This window comes from Amblyomma maculatum, chromosome 3, assembly GCF_055883805.1.
Source record: "Amblyomma maculatum isolate TAMU_Amacu chromosome 3, ASM5588380v1, whole genome shotgun sequence".
Classification (NCBI taxonomy): domain Eukaryota; kingdom Metazoa; phylum Arthropoda; class Arachnida; order Ixodida; family Ixodidae; genus Amblyomma; species Amblyomma maculatum.
Genome location: NC_139346.1, coordinates 129047164 through 129070549, shown reverse-complemented (window position 1 = coordinate 129070549; position 23386 = coordinate 129047164). Strand labels below are relative to the sequence as shown.

The window sequence follows — 23386 nt, the reverse complement described above, 5'->3', positions numbered from 1 at the left end:
AAGTGAGCGGATGGGCAATTTGGGCGAATCTTGGAATGAAACGGCGGAAATATGAACATAGCCCCAGAAAGATTCTCAAATGCTTTACGTTTTGAGGCTTTGCAAAGTCTTGCACAGCAGCAACCTTTTGGGGGTCGGGCCGAATACCTTTCTGATCCACTAAAAATTCAAGCACCAAGGTTTGCCGTTCACTGAAGTGACACTTTTTAGAGTTCAAAATTAGTCCGGCGTTTCGGATATAGTCCAGCACTAGACTAAGTCGCTGATTACGCTCCCAAAATGTCGTTCCGTAGATGATGACGTCATCTAGGTAGCACATGCATACCTCCCATTTTAAACCACGCAGAATTGTGTCCATGGATCGTTCGAATGTCGCTGGTGCAATTCACAGTCCAAAGGGCATCACGTTAAATTCACAAAGTCAGATGTAACAAAGGCTGTCTTTTCTCGGTCCGACGGATGCATCGGGATCTGCCAATAGCCAGATCGATGACCTACTGACGAGAAATAGGATGCGGATTGAAGACAATCTAAGATTTCGTCGATGTATGAAAGAGGATAAACGTCCTTTTTTGTAACTGCGTTTAACCGACGATAGTCCACACAAAATCTCCACGAGTTTTCCTTCTTTTTGACCAAATGACAGTGGCTGCCCAAGGACTGGAAGACTCCCGTATAACACCTTTCTTCAACATGTCTTGGACTTGTTCGTTAATTGTTCTGCGCTCGACTGGTGATACTCGGTAGGGCTTGTCTGATAAGGATCCCATCACCAGTTTTGATCTTGTGTGACATACGTGAATGTGGCGGAACAGAAAAATCGGCTTCTTGAGCAAAGTCAAACACAGAGGCGTAAGGTGCCAGAACTTCACAAAACTTTTGCTGGTCGGATGACGAAAGCGATTTGTTTATCATCCGCGTTATATTCGCGCTGTAATCAGGATCCACACGATGGTGCGGATGAGGAGACAAAGACCGAATAGAAAGGACCTCGTAGCCGTCAAATGTAGCCAACCTGAGGCCGGATGGTAAACGAGCAGGTTCTGATGAAATGTTTACAGTCCACAAGAGTGCACAAACATATACGACGTCGACGACGGCACGGGGCACTAGTAAATTGTTTTTCATGGCATTGTTGATGTCAGCTTCAACAATCACAGTGTGGGTGCCTGCTCGCTCGGCAGAGCTGTGAACCGGCACAACATTGCAGCCATAGAAGGTAACACTACACCGTTGGAGACATAAAATGCACCGTCACTAGAGCTAAGTGTCTCCTCTACAAAAGAAGACAGAATATTGCGGCGCAAAGAAACTTCGCCGGCTGCGCAATCAACCGTAGCTCCACAATCGCACAGAAAATCAATTCTGAAAATAACATCATGTGTGGCTCTTGCTAAAACTAGAAATTCAACTCGAAACGTTTCCTAGCAATGACCACTGACATGCAGCAGAGACCCCCTGGACGCAAATTTTCTCCCCCAACACCGCGAAAGCTGGAACTTTGGTACCAAGCGAACATTATTGTCGGTCCAAGTTGATTTTTAAAACTGAGACTCATCACGGAAATTGTGGCACCAGTGTCCACTAAAGCTAACGTCATTTACAGTAACATGCACTTTGTTCTTCAATATCACAGTAGGCAGAGCATTTGGCGAAGATGACCGTTTCGTGACCTCACCTCCATCGGCCGCTCCTGCTAGTTTCCCGATGGTGGCGTAGGCGAGCGTCTACGTGGGGATGGGGACCGTACTCGGTGCGGGTGTGGTGGTGGGAAGCTGCGGTCACAGGCGGGAGAGTCACTGCGAAAGACGCCCGGGCGAGGTTGTAGTGGACGAGGTTGACGCCACTCAATGTTGTCGTGATCACGGAAACCTGCCCATGGGCGGGTCCACGAAGGAGAGGCCTGCTGTCGCCAGCGTTGACGAAACCACGCTATGTGCCCGCGGCGGCCGCAGTTGTAACAAATGGGCGACTCACAAAAAGCGTAGATGCTGGATCCGGAAAAATTCGACGGTGGTTGAGAGATGATGTGAGCTGCATGACGCACGTTTGAATGTGGAGGAAAGCGGCTGGTCAGAGGCGAATAGGCGCGTTCATTGCTGTAGGAGTAGCGCGGAAGTTCTGGTTGACACGCCCACGAGGCTGGACGTTCAGCCCGCTGGGGCTGAACTGCGCATTCGGAGTACACAGGCCGCGCGTCGGCGCCTTGCAGGTGCTTGGCCAGCTCTTCACTCACAACTCTGCGAAACAGAAATGCGAGGTCGTTGTGGACAGTGTAGTCAAAGCTGGCAACTGTTGGGACTTTGGAGAGGCGTCCAAATTTGGGCACAATACGCCGCATATTTAAAGATTCAAATGTACGGCAGTACTGAATAACGTCCGAAGTACTGGCTAAGGAAATTATAAACATCTACGAGGTCGTTGTGGACAGTGTAGTCAAAGCTGGCAACTGTTGGGACTTTGGAGAGGCGTCCAAATTTGGGCACAATACGCCGCATATTTAAAGATTCAAATGTACGGCAGTACTGAATAACGTCCGAAGTACTGGCTAAGGAAATTATAAACATCTACGGCGAATCCTTTTAAGAGATGGCCAACCTTGTCTTTTTCGGGCACTTTGGGCATGCGTCTATTAACAATGCGGCACAACTTCAGGACTTCCTCTATGTATGTCGTGCAAGTCTCTCCAGGTAACTGTGCTCGTTGGGAACGGGTTTGCTCAGCCCTGAGTCTTTTTGATGTGGAGTCTTTAAAACAGTTGGTTATCTCTTCCACAAACTTATCCCAGATAGAAAGGTTGCCTTCATGGTCCTCAAACCACAGCAGCGCCGTGCCGGCCAGAAAGGATATCACGTTCGCCAGTTGCATGCCTAGTACCAGCGATTGTATTTGTTGACAAGTTTGTAAAGCGTCCGCCAGTCCTCGACATCTTCAACAGTAAGACCAGAAAATGTTCTGGGCTCCCGCTGATGAGGCCACGAGCTGGACGGTACTTGGTGCTCCTGGCCTGAATTAGAAACAGCTCCAGTTGAGTGGGAAGAGTGATCTTCTCTGTCGTGGTCGTGGCTTGCCATGGCTGTGAAGTCAGGAGGGAGCCCGACCAAGCATCTGCTTCGTTGATGATGTTCGAACGGTTCCAGGATTACTCCGCACCTCCACTAAGAAATGGGTTTAATATTTAAAAATATACGGGGAATGCATGAAAACTACGTACAGTCTCAAGCACAGTCTCGGTAAAGCTTGTCCCCGAACGAGTCTACGCGCCACCAGTTCGTCTTCCTCTTTCACGTGCGCAAACGTTCACTTTGTCCTTCTCTTGCACACGCGCAACACCGCGCGGCGCAGCGTAATTGACGTAACAATATTTTTTTAAGCATTTACAAAGTCAACCATGCTTCAAGGCTTACGTGCTATGGCGGCTTTTACCATCGAATTTCTCGAGGTACTGACAGGTGTAGCTATGCGCTTGCTGAGACTAGCTCGAATCCAGCACTAGCGATAGCGTTCTTCGATCTGGCTCGACACGGTGGCATGACTACGTTCTTATGTTTTACTTCAGAAAGTGGTCAACTATCTGCCAGCGCCCTACGACACCAGGTGCACCGACTACGCCCAGAAGCCCAAGTTTCCACACTACCCGACTATGTACACAAAGGAGGTGAGTGTTCACATTAATACGAGGGGTTATTATAGAAGAAGGAAGGATATGTCCTTAAAGTACACAACTTGGTCGTGCTGTTCACGCGCAAGGGATGCCCAGAGGAGGGGAGTGTGACCCACATACAGTTGGCTGAGTTATAAAAAGGGCTACATTGTATCGATTAGCTAATAAATATTCCTCAAACACAAATGCAAGATATACTTCTTGTTTCCTATGAAACAGATACCTATGCAGAATCAATGTCCGTCAAAAATTGTTAAATTTATGTCAAATTTAGTGTTGGGTTCTGCCTATAATTCGTTATTTTATGCAAACTCAGTGTTCCCTTTTAGAGCGTGCTACGCGTACGTCCATTCATAGAGCACAGTAGCGGCTGATCAGAGTTATGTGGGGGAAAATAAGAACAACTAGTTTTTGTGCTGCCTTTAACATTTCCCTAAAAGACGTGCTAGTACTGAAGTTACAGTAAATTTCGCTTGCTTATCAACAGAGTCCGTAAAAATATGTTTTGGGCCTAGAATTCAGATTATAAGTCGTTATATATTCAACTATTAGGCATGCCCTCGCTGGTTCTACGCATTCTCGCTACTGTACTCTCTCATCGCCTGTTGTAGATGATAGAGACGCCGAAATGTTCTCGAAAAGAGATTCAGGAATTTCAGCGTGTCGTGTTCCGTAACGTAAAGAAAACGATGTTTTCATTCATGGCTAAGGCTACCTGTAAATTGTTGCCGGAGGCTTTCCGGAATGTGTAAAGAACTGTTCCGTCTTCGTAAAAAGAATGCTTAACGTGTTGCTGTACGACTATTTCATGCTAAACAAAATAAATATGACCGAATGCAATAAAAGTAGTGTGTACCCCGTGCAAGGTATACTGCTGCATTTAAAATTTCTAGAACATTCACTTCCGTGTTTTTGTTCTTCATTGACTAGGTTTAGCAGGTGACAACGCTGCAACAAGACATAGTGGGAACAACGCAGATACAGTAACAGCAATAACAGCTTTCCATCATTCATTACTTAACGTTGTTGCTTAATGGGACTGCTATGCTGGGGCCACAAAAGATATCGCTACCAATTATTCCTATTTATTTTTTTTATTTGCATCGCAGTGATAGTGAAATTTACGAATAAATTTAGCAGTCTAAGCTGCTGATACACGGTATTGTAAGTGCCACATTAGTTCTACCCTCGTCTAATTTGCAAATGTTTACATGGATATATTGAGTAAAGTTGGATGGACCACAAATGCTGATTTTAGTGAGATCCCCTTAGAGCATGACTTACCACATATGTAGGCGCTCATTTTCTTGCCTTGCAAAGCGTCCACTGGCACCGTATAGCAAATGCAATGCTCGCATAGATATTGTAAGTGTGTGTCATGCTTCGCATTCAAGCTGCAGAAAAAATAGGAACTAAATATAACAGGAGATTCGTTTCCTGCTTCATGGAACATGTCTTGTCCAAATTAGGGACGATGCTACCATGAAATGAAATTTTTAGTCTGGGGTCACTGCGCATTGCAATGAGCTGACGTTGAGATTCAGCCCCGCGGGGCCGCTGCTGCAGCCTTATTTCTACATCAATCCTTTCTGCACATTAATATCGCTTTGTACTACTGCTATTATATATTTTTCATCTCGAAACAGAAGTTTGTTAGTGTACGTTCCGCCTAGCTGGTCTCGTGATTGTTAATTCATGGACGTGATTACTTTGCAGCTGTGCTTCGAGGAATGCAAAGCAAGGGTGGTGCAGAAGTACTGCAAGTGTCTGCTTCAGGACTACGCCTTCCGACACCGGATGAATGATACAGCTTGCTCTGAAGAGCAGACAGGTGAGACTGGGGCAAGGGTCTTGTTTGTTCGAACGAAGTCACTCCTAGTTTTAGCGATGTCTTTCTTGAAGAACCTCCCGCCGTTTGCTGCAGCGTATGATGCTCATTGTACAACCTGTGAACCGTTAGCATTGTACACCGTTTGCATAGGCATAGTTTGTTTGCATAGTTCGAGACCTTCTGGCTCTCGGACAATCCTTCCTTCCTCTGTGAACGTACTGCTCCGTGAAGAAGCCAGCATACATTCCACCCTGCCAAGAATAAGCCTTCGTTAGCTTCACAAGTGAGACACGCAAATTAGAACGAGCGCGATATACCCTTTGCCACTCAGCGAACAGTTTAGAGCGAACTCCATGGACGAAATTTTGCTCGCTAAAATACATGCTTCACACGTGAAAATGACCCCTCACTTGTTTGCCCATTCGCTTTTTCATTATTCAATATTTTGTGAGGTCATTTTCGGGTAGCAATGGAAGCTTTCTCCGGTTTCGGTCTTCCGACGTTGTGCAACGACGGGCCGTAGGAAGAGCATAAATAACCTCGACTACGGAAGACCAAGATGTGCAATGCTTGCACGCGTTGTCAAGAAGTAGAGGTAAACACGACTATTGGCTTTTAAAACTCACAAATTCAGTCTAGCGTTTGCTTGATTTAGCAGCAGTAAGACGGGCCATACGATCCTACTTGCTTCTTCTAAGCCGTCTCTATAGCGCTGTTCACTCCATCATTCTAGTGCTGGAGTTCGCACCCAATAATAAAGCTGTAATTTAAAGTTGGCCTACACGAAAGGTTGCCAAATTTAAGTCACAAAGAAATCACACGCAAAAATGTTAAAGACCAAAAACCAAAATGCATGAGGGACTACAGAAGGCAGATTTCACAAACTGTTGCTCATCATGCACAGGTTCTCCGAGGAGATGAGAGGTTATGCTGCGTCGTAGACGGAAGATAGCATCTATTGGTGTAGACGTCATTGGTTTGAACAGTGTAAGGGTGTAAGAAATTTTCTAGGCGATAAATGCGTATTTTAATGCTGTGCAAACGTCAACATGCCCGTAGAGAGCCCCGTGGTCAGTTTACAATAAGTACAATAACTGAATGACGTTGTCTTTGCCATGTTGTTAACAGAATAAGAGGGGGTAGTCCGCCTCGACGCTACAGCGTATTATGCATACTTTATTGGTCCACGCCACTTCTCATGCCCCTATGCTTAGCGTACTTTGGCGTACCCTAAGAAGCATAGATGAGAAGGAACGCCATCAAGGGGCGTGGGTCGCGGAGGCCAGCCGCAAGATGCAAGCTCTTATCGAGGTTTTGTCCGTTCCCGCTTCATTTCTGAAAAGGAGTCGCCCCGTGCAGCAAGGCTGTTTCCCAGGCTAGTTGGTGGAGATTGCTCATTTTCGCCATGCCTGAAGCACACAAAAAAGGCAGGGACACGAGAGAGACACAGAACAAAGCGATTTGTCCTGTTTCTTACTTGCATCCCTGCCTTTTTTGGGCTTCAGGCTTCGCCAAAATATGAGTTTCCATGGCCGCTCATTCTGCGTATTACGAAAAGGGTTTGTGGTTCATATGCGTTGTTTTTCAATCAGGCTGAGGGGATGCCTGATGCACTATGTCTTTCGGCTAATTTCATTTTCAGTTTCCTGCGTTCGTCGCACAAGGCGAAAGATGATCGACATCTGCACGAAAGAATGCGGCAAAGGGTGTCGGTAAGTTAAGTATCCTGCATTCCACTGGGTTTTTTAAATTTCAAGTGATATATATATATATATATATATATTGTCACGTACAAGGTGATTGAGGATATAAAGAATAGCAAAGGGGTTAGCTCCGATACAACAGCGGTGAGCAGCACAGACGCAAAAACCGCAAGCGACACTTCGTCGTTCTTCACTCAGTCATGCGCCACCTGGCAACGCTAGGTGGCATTACTCCCCCTTCCAAAAAAAAAAAGAAAAAAAAGTGAACACGGGCGGTGAGAACGGTGTGCAAAGTAAGAGAGTCGTCACAGGAGGTGGCCATGCGTTATCGTTGGTAGTACGGCTTCAGCCGCACAATGTGCACAATGTCCGAGCTGGGCTTTCGACGTTTTGAAAGTGCGGCGCCGTCTGGAATAACTTCATAACTGACATCACTCACACGACGCAACACTTTGTACGGCCCGAAGTAGCGGGAAAGGAGTTTCTCTGACAAGCCTGGACGGCGAGCTGGTGTCCACACCCAGACTTGGTCCCCAGGTTTGTAGTGAACCTGGCGGTGCCGGAGGTTGTAGCGGTCCGCGTCAGAGGTCTGCTGCCGCCCGATGTGCACACGGGCAAGCTGGCGGGCTTCCTCAGCGCGGATGGCATACTGCTGGGCATCTGGCGGAAGCTGGTCATCATCTGGGCATGGGAGCATGGAATCGAGCATGCTCTGAACTTCACGCCCGTACACAAGTCGAAATGGTGTGAAGCGCGTTGTTTCCTGTTGGGCTGTATTATACGCAAATGTGACGTACGGCAGCACCTCGTCCCAGGTCTTGTGCTGCACATCGACGTACATTGATAACATGTCCGCAATCGTCTTATTTAACCTTTCGGTGAGACCATTGCTCTGCGGATGGTACGCTGTGGTCTTGCGATGCGTCGTGTAGCTCAACTCAAATATGTGGTCGATGAGCTGCGAAGTGAAAGTTGTCCCTCTGTCGGTAATGACATACGAAGGGCGCCATGCCGCAAGACTATGTTATGCATGAAAAACTCGGCTACTTCGGAAGCTGTATCGGGTCAGGTAGTCAGTAGCGACTACTATCCATTTGTTTCCCGCCTGCGACAAAGGGAAAGGACCAAGGAGGTCCATGCCGATTTGGTCGAACGGAATACGCGGTGCTCTAACGGGCTTGAGAAATCCGGCAGGCTTCAGGGGCGGTGTTTTACGGCGCTGGCATTCGCGACAGCTTCTTACATAGCGTTTCACAGTTGCGGAGAGTCCTGGCCAGTAATACATGTTGCGGACTCGAGCAAGCGTCCGTGAGTAACCCAAATGACCAGACGTCGGTTCGTCGTGGCAAGCAAGTAGAATATCCACACGGAGCTCGCATGGTACTACCAGAAGGGAAGCTCTTTCTTGGCCTTGGGAGTTTCTTTTATACAAGACGCCTTGCTGCATACAGAATGAACCAATGTGCCGAGATAGGCGTCGAGGGAGCGTCGTATCACGCCCTTCCAGATAATCGATGAATGGAAGGATGTCTGGATCAGCTCTTTGTCGATCCCTGAGCTCAGATGCACTGAGAGCTCCTAGAAAGCCGTTGTCGCCATCGGTTGCAGCATCGTCAGTGTCAACGGGGGCTCGTGACAGCGCGTCAGCGTCTTCGTGTTTGCGGCCTGACTTATAAACAATAGTTATGTCAAATTCCTGAAGTCGTAAACTCCAGCGTGCAAGCCGTCCCGATGGATCTCGCAGATTTGCCAACCAGCATAAACAATGATGGTCCGTGACGACTTTAAATGGTCGGCCGTAAAGATAGGGGCGAAACTTCATAGTGGCCCACACGACCGCCAGGCATTCTTTTTCCGAGGTGGAGTAGTTCGTTTCGGCGCGAGAGAGTGTGCGGCTAGCATAGGCTATTACTCGCTCAATCCCGTCTTGATGCTGAACAAGGACCGCGCCAAGACCGATACTACTGGCGTCAATGTGCACCTCTGTGTCAGCCGCTTCATCGAAGTGCGCCAGAACTGGGGATGTTTGAAGGCGCTCGCGAAGCAAAGAAAAGGCCATCTGCTGCTCAGAGTTCCACACAAAGGCGGTGTCCTTCCTTGTGAGGCGCGTTAGAGGTTCCGCTATTTGAGAGAAGTCCGCAATGAACCGCCGATAATATGCGCACAGGCCGAGAAAGCGCTGAACAGCCCTCCTGTTAGCTGGAACTGGAAACCGTGCGACGGCAGCAGTCTTTTCGGGATCCGGGCGCACCCCATTGGCGCTCACAACATGGCCAAGGAACTTGAGTTCTGTATACCCGAAGTGGCATTTCTCGGGCTTCAGCGTGAGATCAGCAGAACGGAGCGCTTCCAGTACAGCTCGAAGGCGTTCGAGGTGTTGGTCAAATGTTTCGGAAAAAACAACTACGTCGTCCAAGTACACAAGACAGATCTGCCACTTGAGGCCAGTGAGGACGGTGTCAATCATCCTTTGGAATGTAGCTGGGGCAGAGCACAATCCAAATGGGAGTACTTTGAATTCATATAGGCCATCTGGAGTTACAAATGCGGTTTTTTCTCGGTCTCTTTCGTCTACTTCGATTTGCCAATAGCCGCTTTTCAAATCAATAGATGAAAAATACTTCGCACGTCGCAATCTGTCCAGTGAGTCATCGATGCGCGGAAACGGGTATACATCTTTCTTTGTCACATTATTCAATTTCCGATAGTCGACGCAAAATCGAAGAGTGCCGTCTTTCTTCTTGACCAGGACTACTGGTGAGGACCACGGGTTTTGTGAAGGCTGCACAACACCATCATCCAGCATCTGCTGAACCTGCGTCTGGATCACTTCTCGTTCTTTGGCAGACACACGATAAGGCTGCTGTCGTATAGGGCGAGCGTCTTCATAAGTAATGATGCGATGTTGCGTAATGGGCGTTTGACGAACCTTCGAGGAAGAAGCAAAACAGTGCTTGAAGTCCAGCAACAGTAGCTCTAAGGCCCGCCGTTTCTCCTTCGACAAAAGGCAGTTAATGTCGATGTTGTCAAGAGATGGCTCATTAGCATCATTAGTTTCGACTGCCGTGGATATAAAACAGACCGGATCGTGCGTAACAGGGTCAGCGAAAGCGATAGCAGTTCCCGGAAACAAGTGCCGGTGCTCATTAGAAAAATTTGTGACAAGAAGTGCAGCCCGGCCATTGTGAAGCGACAATAAACTTCGAGCAGCGCAGATGCCTTGAGCAAGCAGGAGTGAATGGTTCGCTTCCGCTACAGCATCGCCGGCACGGAAATCGTCACAGGTGACTTCCACAAGAATACTGCTTCGCGGCGGCAGCGAGACGCTCTCGGCGGAAACGCGAAGTGCGGCACTGCAAGGACTGCTACTATCTCGTTCGGCAGATTGTCCCATCGAAAATGTGACACGTCTATTTCGCAGGTTGATAACTGCTCCGTATTCGCGCAGAAAGTCAATGCCGAGGATAAGGTCACGGGAACAGTCACTCAAAACGACGCAACTAACGATGAACGTATATCTGTTAATCTGAATACGAGCCGTGCACATCTCCTTTGGGGTAACTATATGACCGCCGGCGGTTCGAAGGTACACACCTGGCCAAGCAGTGAGCACCTTCCTCAAAACAGTCGCCATGCGACCACTCAAAATCGAATAATCCGCACCGCTGTCCACTATTGCATTGACTGGAGTACGACCGTCTAAAATAACAGGAATGTCCAGAGAAACGCTTTTGGCTTCCCTAGGGGACGGTACCAGCAGCTCGCGGTCAGATCGAAGCGGCGACGACGGGAGGTCTTCAACGCAGCGACTACCAGCGGCCTCGCCCCCGAAGGTCGCTGTTTTCAGTTTTCCCGACCAGGGCTAGACGAGCGGCCTTGCCCCTCATGCGAGGAACCTTGGGTGGACGTCCATGAGCGCCTTGGTGAAGGGGAGCGGGACTGACGCTGCGAACGAGATGAACGCTGTTCCGCCAGGTACTCTTCAATAACGCGGGGTCGTTGACCAAACCGGGGAGGAGGCGAGTCGATGCGGAAGCCTTGCAGACCGAGGCGTCGATAAGGACAATCCCGGTAGAGATGGCCAGGTTCACCGCAGTGGAAGCAGAGTGGACGGCGGTCAGGCGTGCGCCAAATGTCGTCTTTGCGTCGGGGCAGGGGACGTTCGTTGAAGCACTGCACTGGTTGCACCGAGGGCAGCGGAACTGTAGGCGGCGCGGGAATGGGTGGCAGTGAAGGAGGAGCCTGACTCTGCAGAACTTCCGCATATGTGTAACGGTTTTCGGTCCCCGACAGCAATGGCGGGCTCGTAACTAGAGGCGAAAGAGGGCTCTTGAGCGCCTGTCGTACCTCCTCTTGCACTATAGCAGAAACGAAAGCTGGCGATTGCTGCAGGGGGTTCCAGAACTTTCCCAGTTCTTCGCACACGACACTGCGAATTAGTTCGCGCAAAGCATCAGGATGCCGCTCGGAAGATGCAAATGACTCCGCAGTTGTGCTAGTATGGAGAGGTCGGTTATAAGCCGCGGCACGTTGTTGGAGCACCCTTTATATTGTGGCGGCCTCCGCAAGAAATTCATTTACAGTCGACGGTGGGTTGCGCACAAGTCCTGCGAACAGTTGCTCTTTCAAACCCTGCATCAAGTGCCTGACCTTTTTGTCCTCGGACATGGCGGGATCGGCTCGCCTGAAGAGGCGCGTCATGTCCTCGACGTATGCTTGGACACTCTCATTCGGCATCTGGATGCGGGAGTGAATGGCACGTTCTGCATGTTCGCGACGATCCGCGCTAGTGTAGGCCTCGAGCAGTTGACGACGGAATTGCTGCCACGATGTTAACATTTGCTCTCGGTTCTCGAACCAGATCCGGGCGCCATCCTCAAGGCTGAAGTAGACGTTCCTTAGTTTGGCAGTATCGTCCCACTGGTTAAAAGCAGCGACACGCTCAAACTGAAGGAACCAGTCCTCCACATCCTCAAAGAGGTCACCATGGAAAGGCTTCGGCACTCGAGGGGCCTGCAAGGTGTAGTTACAGGCCGGTGCGGCGCCCGTTACCTGCTGAGCAGAAGCACTAGATGTCATATCGGCGGGTGATGGCAGAAACTCCGGAGACAGTCCCTGGAGCCGTCGGCTGCAGCGATGCACGGGGGTGTCCAATGGCACAGGGCTGGCGCGACGTCTTTCAGATGGAGACTCTTGCATAGGTGATCTTACCCAGCATCTCCACCAGAATGTCACGTACAAGGTGATTGAGGATATAAAGAATAGCAAAGGGGTTAGCTCCGATACAACAGCGGTGAGCAGCACAGACGCAAAACCCGCAAGCGACACTTCGTCGTTCTTCACTCAGTCATGCGCCACCTGGAAACGCTAGGCGGCAATATATATATATATATATATATATATATATATATATATATATATATATATATATATATATATATATATATATATATATATATATATATATATATATATATATATATATATATGAAGGAAAGAAGCCAACAGTCGGCGAGGCCAAGGAAAGCGTTGGGGATGGTACTTTGTCTTTTTTTTTAATAATGTTTACTTGGATAATCACAGAAATTAGTAAATGTAATCTGTTTAGGGGAAAGATAATTAGACACAAAGTAGAAGAAAAAACAACGTGCCGATGATGGGATCCGAACCCACGACCTCCGAATAACGCGTCCGGTGCTCTTCCAACTGACCTTCATCGGCCGCTGTCCCCCCTGCTACTTTCTTGGGTATTTATGTTGTCTGTATACGAACCTTGAGAGTGTTCACCAGCGCCACCCTCAGCCATAGTGGCGGACGTGGGACGTCCTTTGTTACCGCCAGCGTCACGTAGAACGTGATCAAGAGCGAGGGCGAAAGCTGTGCTAGAACCCTCTTACGCTACCTATGGCTTCAAGACTGCCAGAACCGAGACCCCCGTAAGCTACAAGCAGATCAATCAAGGGGAAATGAGGGTGCTCGTTATAATACATGAAGGAAAGAAGCCAACAGTCGGCGAGGCCAAGGAAAGCGTTGGGGATGGTACTTTGTCTTTTTTTTTATAATGTTTACTTGGATAATCACAGAAATTAGTAAATGTAATCTGTTTAGGGGAAAGATAATTAGACACAAAGTAGAAGAAAAAACAACGTGCCGATGGTGGGATCCGAACCCATGACCTCCGAATAACGCGTCCGGTGCTCTTCCAACTGAGCTACATCGGCCGCTGTCCCCCCTGCTACTTTCTTGGGTATTTATGTTGTCTGTATACGAACCTTGATATATATATATATATATATATATATATATATATATATATATATATATATATATATATATATATATATATATATATATATATATACTCAATATCAAGGGAGACCTTGATATGGCGAGTTAACCAAGTTTACCCGCCTTATCTATCACAGCAGGATATAGCATACCGCTCAGTAACTGTGCACACTGGAGCCTTTTCGTCTCTCAGTACAAATTATTTAATTCTTCTTCGTCACAATGCTTTGAAATCGGCATAAGCGACACAATGCGAAAATGGTTTGGTTGGTTTGGTTTGGTTTGTAGGGTTTAACGTCCCAAAGCAACTCAGGCTATGAAAGACACCGTAGTGGAGGACTCCGGAACTTTCTACCACCTGGGGTTTTTTAACGTGCACTGACATGGCACAGCACACGGGCGCCTTGCTTTTCTCCTCCATCGAAAAACGGCCGCCGAGGCCGGGATTCGATCCCGCGTCCTTGGGAACAATAGTCGAGCGCCGTAACCACTGCGCCACCCCGGCGGGTCCAATGCGAAAATGGAGGCGCCGGCTTCTAGTCTCAGAGAGTGAAGTCTATGACCACCAGAAGCGCTCCCTCCCACCTTTCCTCTCCGGTTAACCTGCCCACGATAATCGCTTAGCTTAGCGAGCTGCGCACCAACCTACCGCCGATCCCTATTCATCTCACCGTCGTTTTTCCATTCTCTGTAACTGTACAGAGGTGTCATCACTCATAATCCCATAGTGCACGTTAAAGAACCCCAGGTGGTCGAAATTTTCGGAGTCCTCCACTACGGCGTCTCTCATAGCCTTAGTCTCTTTGGGGCGTTAAACCCCACAAAACCAAACAAAACCAAACCAAGTTGATGGTTTGCTTAGGAATCCTATACACGTCCTGTATTACCACTACCTTTCATGGACGAATCACTTTAGTTCTATTGCTTATGTTTCATGATCATAACGCAGTGGTGACAAAGCAGTAGACACCAAAAGAAGACACAGGCTTGATGGTACTGAAATCAACTCTTTATTGGGTTGACTTGCGCCCTCAAAAGAACTAAGCAACTCGGCGGCAGCGATAGCAACAAACGTGCTCATCGATCGTTGAACTACGCATGCCCATCACACTTGTCAGCACTGAATTTAAAGGCGGCGAGGAAAGACCTAGATAAAGCCGCAAACGGTACTTACATGACCTGGAACATTGTTAAAACACACGCGAGCGGCTGGAATCTTTCTTCAAGATACGTCCCGACGCATTCTTCGCGACAAAGAAAATGTTAACGCGTCGTCTCGCACATGCCAGGACTGTCGAACAAGAACAAATAAAGATTTAAACAGTTTGTGGCAACATTTTAAAATGATTATTTACTTGTGCATTTTGCTTTCTTGGGCGGCCACATAGCCGACACAACTCTTATGCTCGTTATAAAAATGGCACTTGAAGAACCGGCTGGCAAACTTGAAATGTCAACAGCTAGTCAGTTACTGACAGTTGGGATCAAGGTATTAGACAACTGGTAAATGGGAGACAGGGAGATAGGAAGGAGGAAAAATGGCCGAGATGTTAACAAGAAAAGTTTCTGTTTGCCTTGCCTGCATTGCGGAAGAGGAATGAGTTGATGAAGAAAGGGAAGAGCTCTAGAAGGGACCAGGAACACAAAGGCAATTTTCTAGTCAAGCCAGTGTCTCTCAATAAACAAAAGAATGCCTTGCATACCTTAAGGGCAGTCGACCGCTGCGGCCACTGACCGACGATGTTAAAGGGCGCGGATCGAGGCAGTCGAGAGCATAGCACAGAGAATGTCATTCGCTAACCAAAGCAGTGCACTCAGACAGGAGATGATTAACTGTCTTCTTACAGCTAGATGTTTCACAACATGGCTGTCGGCCATTACAACGCGGAAATCATATTTGCTTGTAAAAGCAACACTGAGCCATAAGCGGCACAGCAATGTCGGTTCGCGATGCGTTATGTTAGGGGAAAGAACTGAGATGTAAATGAAACCTGCAGTAGCTTACGTCGACAAGACTGGAGGGCACACTCCAATGTTTTTGGATTCGCTCACGTCCGTGATGCCGACAATATTCTGTGTATACTGCTTCCAATTACTGCGGGAAATGAATGGCTGTATTTTTAGCTGAACAGTGACAAGAGTGGTAAGCCCGTATACAGGAATAGAAAACAACCTTATATCCTGCAAGCGTGCTTGTCGTATGTGCGGATATTGATCCATCGACTAACAGCTTTGAGAATAACCTGAAGGCGGAGCTCACCAGCTTCTCGTTGTTGATAAAAATGCTGACGACTTCTTTTCATAGGGAATACATCTATGAGACCAAACAGTCCTTCTGGCTGGCCTACGACCCGGAGAGCGAAGGGTGAGCATCCTGAGCACGCGCGGCGTCTGCCAGTCACTCACGTATGCCCATGTCGCACAGGGAGTATTACATCCGGCTCAAGTTGCTTATGACCTCCCGTTCCGTGGACGTCATGCACATCATACCTCTCATACAGGTGAGTCACGACGCAGCCAGGAGTCACGAAAGAAAGTAGTTTAAGGGAGCATGATTGCCTGCTACCACCAGAATGACTAATAGAGGTGCCCTGAATGTCAATACCCACTTAGGCAACTCGCCCTAATGCTCATTGTGTTTCCTTAGGGATCTCTTGAGAGGACGGTGTTTATTGTGTGGAGCGTACGCTTGATCACTCACCCGAAAGTATCTGCACTCAAATCAGAACAAATTTCCTTACTAAGACGGAGCGCAAGGTCTGCACTAGCAAAATGAAGAAAGCATGAGCTTCGACCCGGGAAGGCTTCCTTTGCGGTATCCAAGCTCTGCTAAATTCGAAGTGACACGAACAATACTTAGTATGCCTTGTGCAGCGCTTTGAGTAGAGTGCTTCCAGCTACATCGGCATGAAGGCTGGTGCTCGTGTGTGTCGTCTTTGTGGGTGTCTGTTTTTATTTGCCGCTAGAAAATGATTCCAGTAAGTAGTTACCAGCTAGCCCAACTTGAAGTTATAACGCCATGAAGACGTTTTCAAGGCGCATGTGTGAAATTTTTCGTGAGACCGTGTAGTGATCAACTGATCTACTGGGTCGCTATCATCGAATGAATTTATAGGCACAGTTACAATTTCTCATTCAGAAACAAGATAACTTTCTTTCTGCCATAAGGAGATGTTTTTTAGACCTGAAACATTACTACTTGCATCGTCACTAAAAGTGGTCATGTGAAGCTGTGAAGCCGATTAGACGTCTGAAGAGTACTTATAGTACAAAAAAATGGCCGGGTTTTATCTGTGACGGGTTTTATCTGTTTTATAGTTTGGCGAGTGGTAGCTCGGTGTAAGATGGTTAAGCTTCGCTTATATTGACTGTTTAATAGACAGAGGCTGACATTCAACTATCAAGGTATGCAGGTCGTGGTCACCATAGTGGGGCAGGGATTGAGCTATGGGTAAAAAACGCCTTAGTTGGACGAAGTTTTTCTGTTCCTAGGCGCTGCATGCCAATCTTAAATGAAGGTCGAAACCAGGTACCGAACGGTTATTCTTGTGTGCTGGGGGATCCACCGTGCTGAAGACGTTTCCTCGCCAGAGAGTGTCGAAGCGACGCCGCGGCAAGCAGACCAGCTTCTCTGGCCAATATGGCAGTCCACTACGCAATGTCGGCAGGCTGTTTCATGACGTGCTAAGCTGCCATTCTTTCATGCTGCGCTTCTGATGTAGTCGTTTTCATCTCCTCTGAGAGAGTTGTACCGAAGACAGGAATGCGTAGTATTCATTTTAAATATGTGGCTGTATTTTGTTGCGAAAGCATTTCTTGCCTCGGGACTGACGTCGATGTTAAGCAGCCAGCCGACGTAAATGAGATAGATACAAGTTGGAGGCCAAAAAATGTCGATTGAGCTACTTGGTTCAGGGACAGCAGACATCCAACCACGTAGTTTCTTGTGAGACGTCAACTAGGAACTATGGATGAAATACCAAGCAGTTTCCTGTGAGAAGCACAATCAGGCAGCTGCAGGTGAGAGGAGCAGGCAGGCCACCCCACTCGTGTAAATATTCAACGCATTTCGTTGAGAAAAACGATAGGATAGGCTTAAGATAATTGGTAATTTTATTTGCATTTTTGTCAGGGAGAAACGTGAAGACATAACAGATGGCTGTAAGCTGCAAGCAATGGCGCTAGGTGTCAAGCTAAGCGTTAGGGACGAGTGAAGCCCTTGAATCTAAACGCATATTCGCTCATTTCAGCGTGACTACGTGAAAGCATAGCAGCTGTCGCTGTAAAATGTATTTTTGTAATATTTATTTGCGTTTGTGCGAATACGCAAGTTCTCACGGTGACCCGCCACTTAGACTCGCCAAAATAGGCATAAACAGTGCAGCATTGCATTGAGTGTGCGACACCTGTGCAGGGGACCCAGATCCTGGGCATAATCGGCGGCTACCTGGGCCTGTGGCTGGGACTGTCGCTATACCTCATCGTCTATCTGGGCGCAAAGTGGCTCCTGCTAGGGTTACGGCGCAGGCTTCGCTCGGCCTTCAACCGCGCCAGGTAAACTCTTTCGAAGACAGTCGTGCCTGGGTTGTATGGCGTCCCCTAAAACTAGCTATATAAGGATGACCGCAAGTATGAGGAAGAGGAAGCGGCCTATTTTTCGTGGTCCCTTCTATGCCCCGGAGTATGTTGTGACAAATAGTACAGGTCATAATATCTCCGAGATATGTATTGCTGCAAAAATTTAAAGATATTCTAACAAATAAAGACACTGGGTGGAGTCAGCCATAGCCGAATACAGGAAGTGAGGTTCCGTTGGTGGGGAATGATCCAGACCTCAAAAACAAATGGTCGTCGCATGGCTGAGAAAATACGTAAGAACGGGTCCATTTGGGCTGCTTTCTTCATTTAGTTTAGACGAAACTTGCAGTCATGGTCAGCATCGTCGCATCTGCACTGATGCTAGGCAGATTACAAGTCCTACGGCAAGTGCAGGCATTAGGTGTTTTACGAGAGAAATCGGGTTGGTAGTTAGTGGCGGCTCTTGTTTCTTTGCCGCAGAACGGAATGAGAATATACGTGCGAAGTACATGCAATATCTATAGTGTGTTTTATAAATTCACACTGTTAATATTTTACCCAGACAAATGATTTAAATGAAGCGCTTCATCAAATATGAGTAACCGTAATATTAGGCTTGCCTTTGATGTAAGAACGCTCCCGACCCAATTGACTATTTTGTTTTTTCTATGAATAATGTATCATATACCGGCCAATGTTTTAATAAGGGGAAAACTCCAATCGAGGTAGAGCCTGCGAACCAAAATTGCTACTAGCAACACAATAAACTATCATGACCAATTGTTACAAACAACTAAATAAGTATACAGACCATGCAAGTAGAGGACACGAATATATAGTGACACTTAATTGTCTAGCAATTAAGGTAATTGATTAATCAGTGCTAATTAAGTGCAGTGATGATTATTTCCCGTGATTTTGATGTAAACATGCCTAGAGGACCGTGCAAGCATCAGTGTTCTGACAAAATAGGCTCTTGGATGAGAAATTACAGCATAATGGGTAGCAGAAGCTGGTGCATCGATTAAAAAAGAAAACGTTCGATACAGTAACAAATTTTATTTAGGCAATGATGGGTTCTTTGTATAAACTAAGCCGCGTAGAAGTGAAAGATGTCCGGCAAGGACTATATTGCGTAGAAGTGAGCGGGTATATTTTTTTCTGGCCCCCAAAAGTGTGCGTAGAATCAGAGAAGGGGACAGCAAGGATCATGCGGCGCCCAGACATGGTTGCTTCCGTGGCAAGTGCGTTTTTCTGACTGATTGCCGGTCTCTATCCGCGTAGCATTCTGTGCGTGCTGGAGGCTGTTCGCGCGCTGGCGTACGGCGCGACCCTGGCCGCGTGCGCCTACATGATCCGACTGGACTACAGCAACTACCAGCGTTTCGAGACCACCGTGGCGCTGCTGCAGGACTCCATGGAAGGAACGCACTTCCCCGCCGTCACCGTGTGCAACAAGGAGGCGTACGCTTTTTTTTCTCTACCTTTGCCTAACCTTAGCGCGAAGAGAGGCGGGACGTCTCTTTCTTTGATAGCCTCTTAAGGACCTTTACCGTAGTGCCTTCAGCTAGTGTGAAACAGCAGCGGGAGCATTTGGCGCGTGAGTGGCGGTGAATTGAACAGGTCGTTTTTAATTGTAGTGATGAATTCGCATCGAGCTCTCGAGCTCGGCATAAAGCGACCCAACCTGAGCTTCAACTGCTCCGACAAATAAATAAATAAATAAATAAATAAATAAATAAATAAATAAATAAATAAATAAATAAATAAATAAATAAATAAATAAATAAATAAATAAATAAATATATAAATAAATAAATAAATAAATAAATAAATAAATAAATACCCAATCACAGTGATAGAAAGTGCGATTGCTCAATTAAACGTGACATGTCCTTTAAAATGCGTCCCGCAGACTAATAAAAGCGTCATTCACCGCTTGCGTGCACGTAGGAAACATTGAAAGGAGAGCGACAAGCAGCTTTAGACGGGCACATACGGATTCAGTATAACGTAGCAAAGAACCTGCAAAATATTGCGAACGGGACGTCTGTGATAACATTGGGAGCATCCGGTGAACAGACCCGGCTCGTGTCTGTTGTGAGCAGAACGGGCTTCCTTTACTTTGTATGGCGCTGCCGTCTGCTCGGTTGTGTGCGTGGCCATATTTTTGTATTTCTTTGCTGAGTTCAGTTTACCTCCAATACAAAAAAAGAATTACGATGCCGCCCAGTGGGAGGTCTATAATCTCAGGTGCGACGAGGGTCGTGTGCAACGTTTCCCTTGCATTCGGTGATGACTATAATCTTCACGCGGAACGAAGATTTAGCATACTGTTGCAGGAACTTATTAGCCTTAAGAGTTTAGGAGTTCTTTTGCTTTATTGCGAAAGAAATACTACTCTACGTTTCGAGCCTTCAGCGTAGCGCGGCCGGTAGCCCCGTCTTACCCACGTGACGCTGTGACGTCATACCCCACGTGACACTAGGGTGAGAGCTGGGCTACCAACCCAAGCGGTCGGCGTAGCGCGGCCGCACCTACGTGACGCTGTGACGTCGCACCCCATGTGACACTAGGGTGGGAGCTGGGCTACCAACTCAAGTGGTCGGCGTAGTGCGGTCGCCGCCACGGCGGAGCGCGTGACGTCACACCCCACGTAACACAAAAATGGTCCGTGTGGTGCGTTAGAGGCGCAGCTGGTGCTCACCTGATGCGTGACGTCAGGCACGTTTATACGGCTTGGTTAAAGCGGGGCATTACATGCGGGCTGACAGGAGCTGCCAACTTGGGTCTCTCGTTTCACATGGGACGGTTATGTCAGAAACAGCCTAGGACCCAGGCATTCACATTACCCCTATAGGCCACTAAGGCACGTTCATACGGGTTGGTTAAAGCAGGGCTTTATATGTGGGCTGAGGAAGAAGAAAAAGAGAAGAAGAAAGCGCGGTCACCAGCAGCTAATGCTTTCGCACAATATTTGGTTCAGCAGCGTTAAACACTTGTATTATTTTTCGATGTTTCTTATTTGACTCATGATTCGAGCATCGTGAAAAGACAAAAGCGAACGCAGCCCAGAAATTGCGGAAAATTCAGATACACACATGAACCGACATTATTGGCGCACATTTTGGTTTTATCGCGTGAGTTCGCTAAGGGTTGCTAGTCAGATGAGCGATTGCCCTTGGTTAAGGACCTACTGTACTGGCTTTTGAGAGCTTTGCCTTAGTACCTGTTCTGCCTTCGCTCATATGTTTCTACTTGTATGGTTGTGTGCTTTCTGAATAAAAACAGGAGTAGCGTGCTAGCGCAGGCTTTCTAGGGCCTCATTTTTCTCCATGCCCAACGGTTTTCCTGAAAACTAACATTGTGTGACCCTTGATATGTCTAACCAAATAGTTTGAAACGGCAAATTCTCTGGCGCTTTCAGCGCGCCAAATGGTTTGATATCCTGCATTAGGAGGCGCCATTAGACGAACTTCAAACTGATCCTCGTGTGCATGCGCAGGCAGCGAATGCGGATATCAAACAGCTTACCGGGTGCTTTGTGTCAACACTGATTAAAGCCGACGGATATGTAAATCATTTTCTATGCAGGAATGGTTCTCTTTGAGGGCGTTTTTCTCGCGCAATTGCTGATGAGGCTGGATTTACAATGACTGAGCTGAACCTGGGTGATCGCGATTCCACATTGTGGCACAAACACAATTAGAGGAAGTTGGCCGTTCCTTCCTTCTCAGTTTACTGCGGAACACCTTAGGAAACTTTTCAGTGAATGCGGTGTTTGGAAAGGCTCGATAAAAAAAAAATAGCTGCGTGTTGTTCAGCATGGCACGACGCTTGCACGCAGGCGAGAAATGGCGGAGACTAGCACGCCCAGAGCCCTATCCCTTTTCTTTATATGATAAGGCAATCATTTGCCGGGATAATGAACCGAGGCTGATTTCCATATCTAAGTTCCCACCATTAAAGTTTGTCAAGCTCCGCGGCTATTCAGCTCATTCGTTTCTTTTTCGCAGTGTCAACCTCTCACGGATTTGCTGGGAACACACTGGGAAAGGTTGTGCCACTCTGGACACGGTATGCTGGCATATTTCTTTCACGCAAAACGGATTGGTAGAGAGGCCTCCGCTGAGCCACACTCGGCTTCTTTCGTTCAGAGAAAATGCTTATGTGTTCCCTCGGTGTTGCAAACCCAGAAACAAGCGGCAGATTGGCGAGATTGTTTTTTTTACGGAACGCACGTATTCTGTATAGTATAGTATTTCGTATAGTATTCCGAGAAGAAGGCGTGTAGACTGCTTTGCCTGCATTGATTAGAACTATCGCACTGGTCTGCATCGTCAGCAACTTGTACTCAGTACGAGATAGGGACAAACATCTGTCGTTATCTAAAAATATTACTGAATTTCTATCATGCGTTCTTCAGGGACCCCAAGCATGCTTGCCTGTCCTTACGGTCCCGTACTTGTCTTTCCTACGCTTCCTCACAATCACACACTTGCACACGCCTTTGTTCTTGTGAGCAAACAGAAAAACCGTTAGGGCGGCTCATCTACCACGTCGAAGTTAAGGGATTGTCAGGCTCCGTTAGCGCCGCAGCGTCAGTGTGCGCTCCAGCCGCCTTAGACCAATACGTGTTCCTACCCTACCTTCCTTAATGCCTCAGGCAAGCTCTGCGGGAACGCGATAAACTCCTCCCGCCCAGTAAAAAAAAAATCAAATTAGATAATTTTTTGTTTCCACTACGTAATTTCTGCGCAGTTCTCTGACAGTGAACATGTGGGAACAGTGATATGCGTAGTAACAGCGCAGTTTTGTGTTTTTACAACAGAAAAGTACTGCAGAACTAGAGAAAAGTACTAAACTAAAGAAAACTAGAAAACTACAGAAAAACACTGCAGAAAAATTTGACAATCTAAGCCACTGCCTCAGGCCAAAAGCAATATGTACGCCCAGGGTACGAACCAATTACGGAAAACAAACATTTCAGTTCCAAGCAATACAAATAATGAATCAAGTGGAAGAATTAGTACATTTCAACTGCTCAAACGCATATTTAAAAAGCAGATCAAGGAAATGTTAGTACGGCAAAATCTGTATTTAGGAACTGAATAACTGCTCAGATTTCACAATCTCTTATGTGATCCATCTTATGTGCGCTTTCAGGCAGTGCAGAACGTTGCTTTCAGAATATAATCTGCATATCTTGTTGTCTTTAGCACTTATTTTTCTTAGTGTGTACAGCCGTCTCAGTAGGTTGTTTCTCATAAGTTGTTCATGTGTATTCACACACGTTTTATTTTCTTAAATTGTTCCATGTAG

The 23386-nt window shown here is 47.3% G+C and overlaps 1 protein-coding gene across 1 annotated transcript in view; it reads left to right on the top strand.

Moving 5' to 3' along the window:
* Positions 1-23386, top strand: part of LOC146195997 (uncharacterized) — an 83997-nt gene that overhangs the window by 34108 nt on the left and 26503 nt on the right. Inside the window, exons 8-15 of the mRNA XM_084596898.1 lie at positions 3560-3658; positions 5381-5495; positions 7138-7207; positions 15792-15851; positions 15912-15987; positions 17901-18040; positions 19349-19528; positions 22081-22141. Of these exons, the coding sequence (XP_084453024.1) occupies positions 3560-3658; positions 5381-5495; positions 7138-7207; positions 15792-15851; positions 15912-15987; positions 17901-18040; positions 19349-19528; positions 22081-22141 (801 nt within the window). The remainder of the gene's footprint in view (positions 1-3559; positions 3659-5380; positions 5496-7137; positions 7208-15791; positions 15852-15911; positions 15988-17900; positions 18041-19348; positions 19529-22080; positions 22142-23386) is intronic.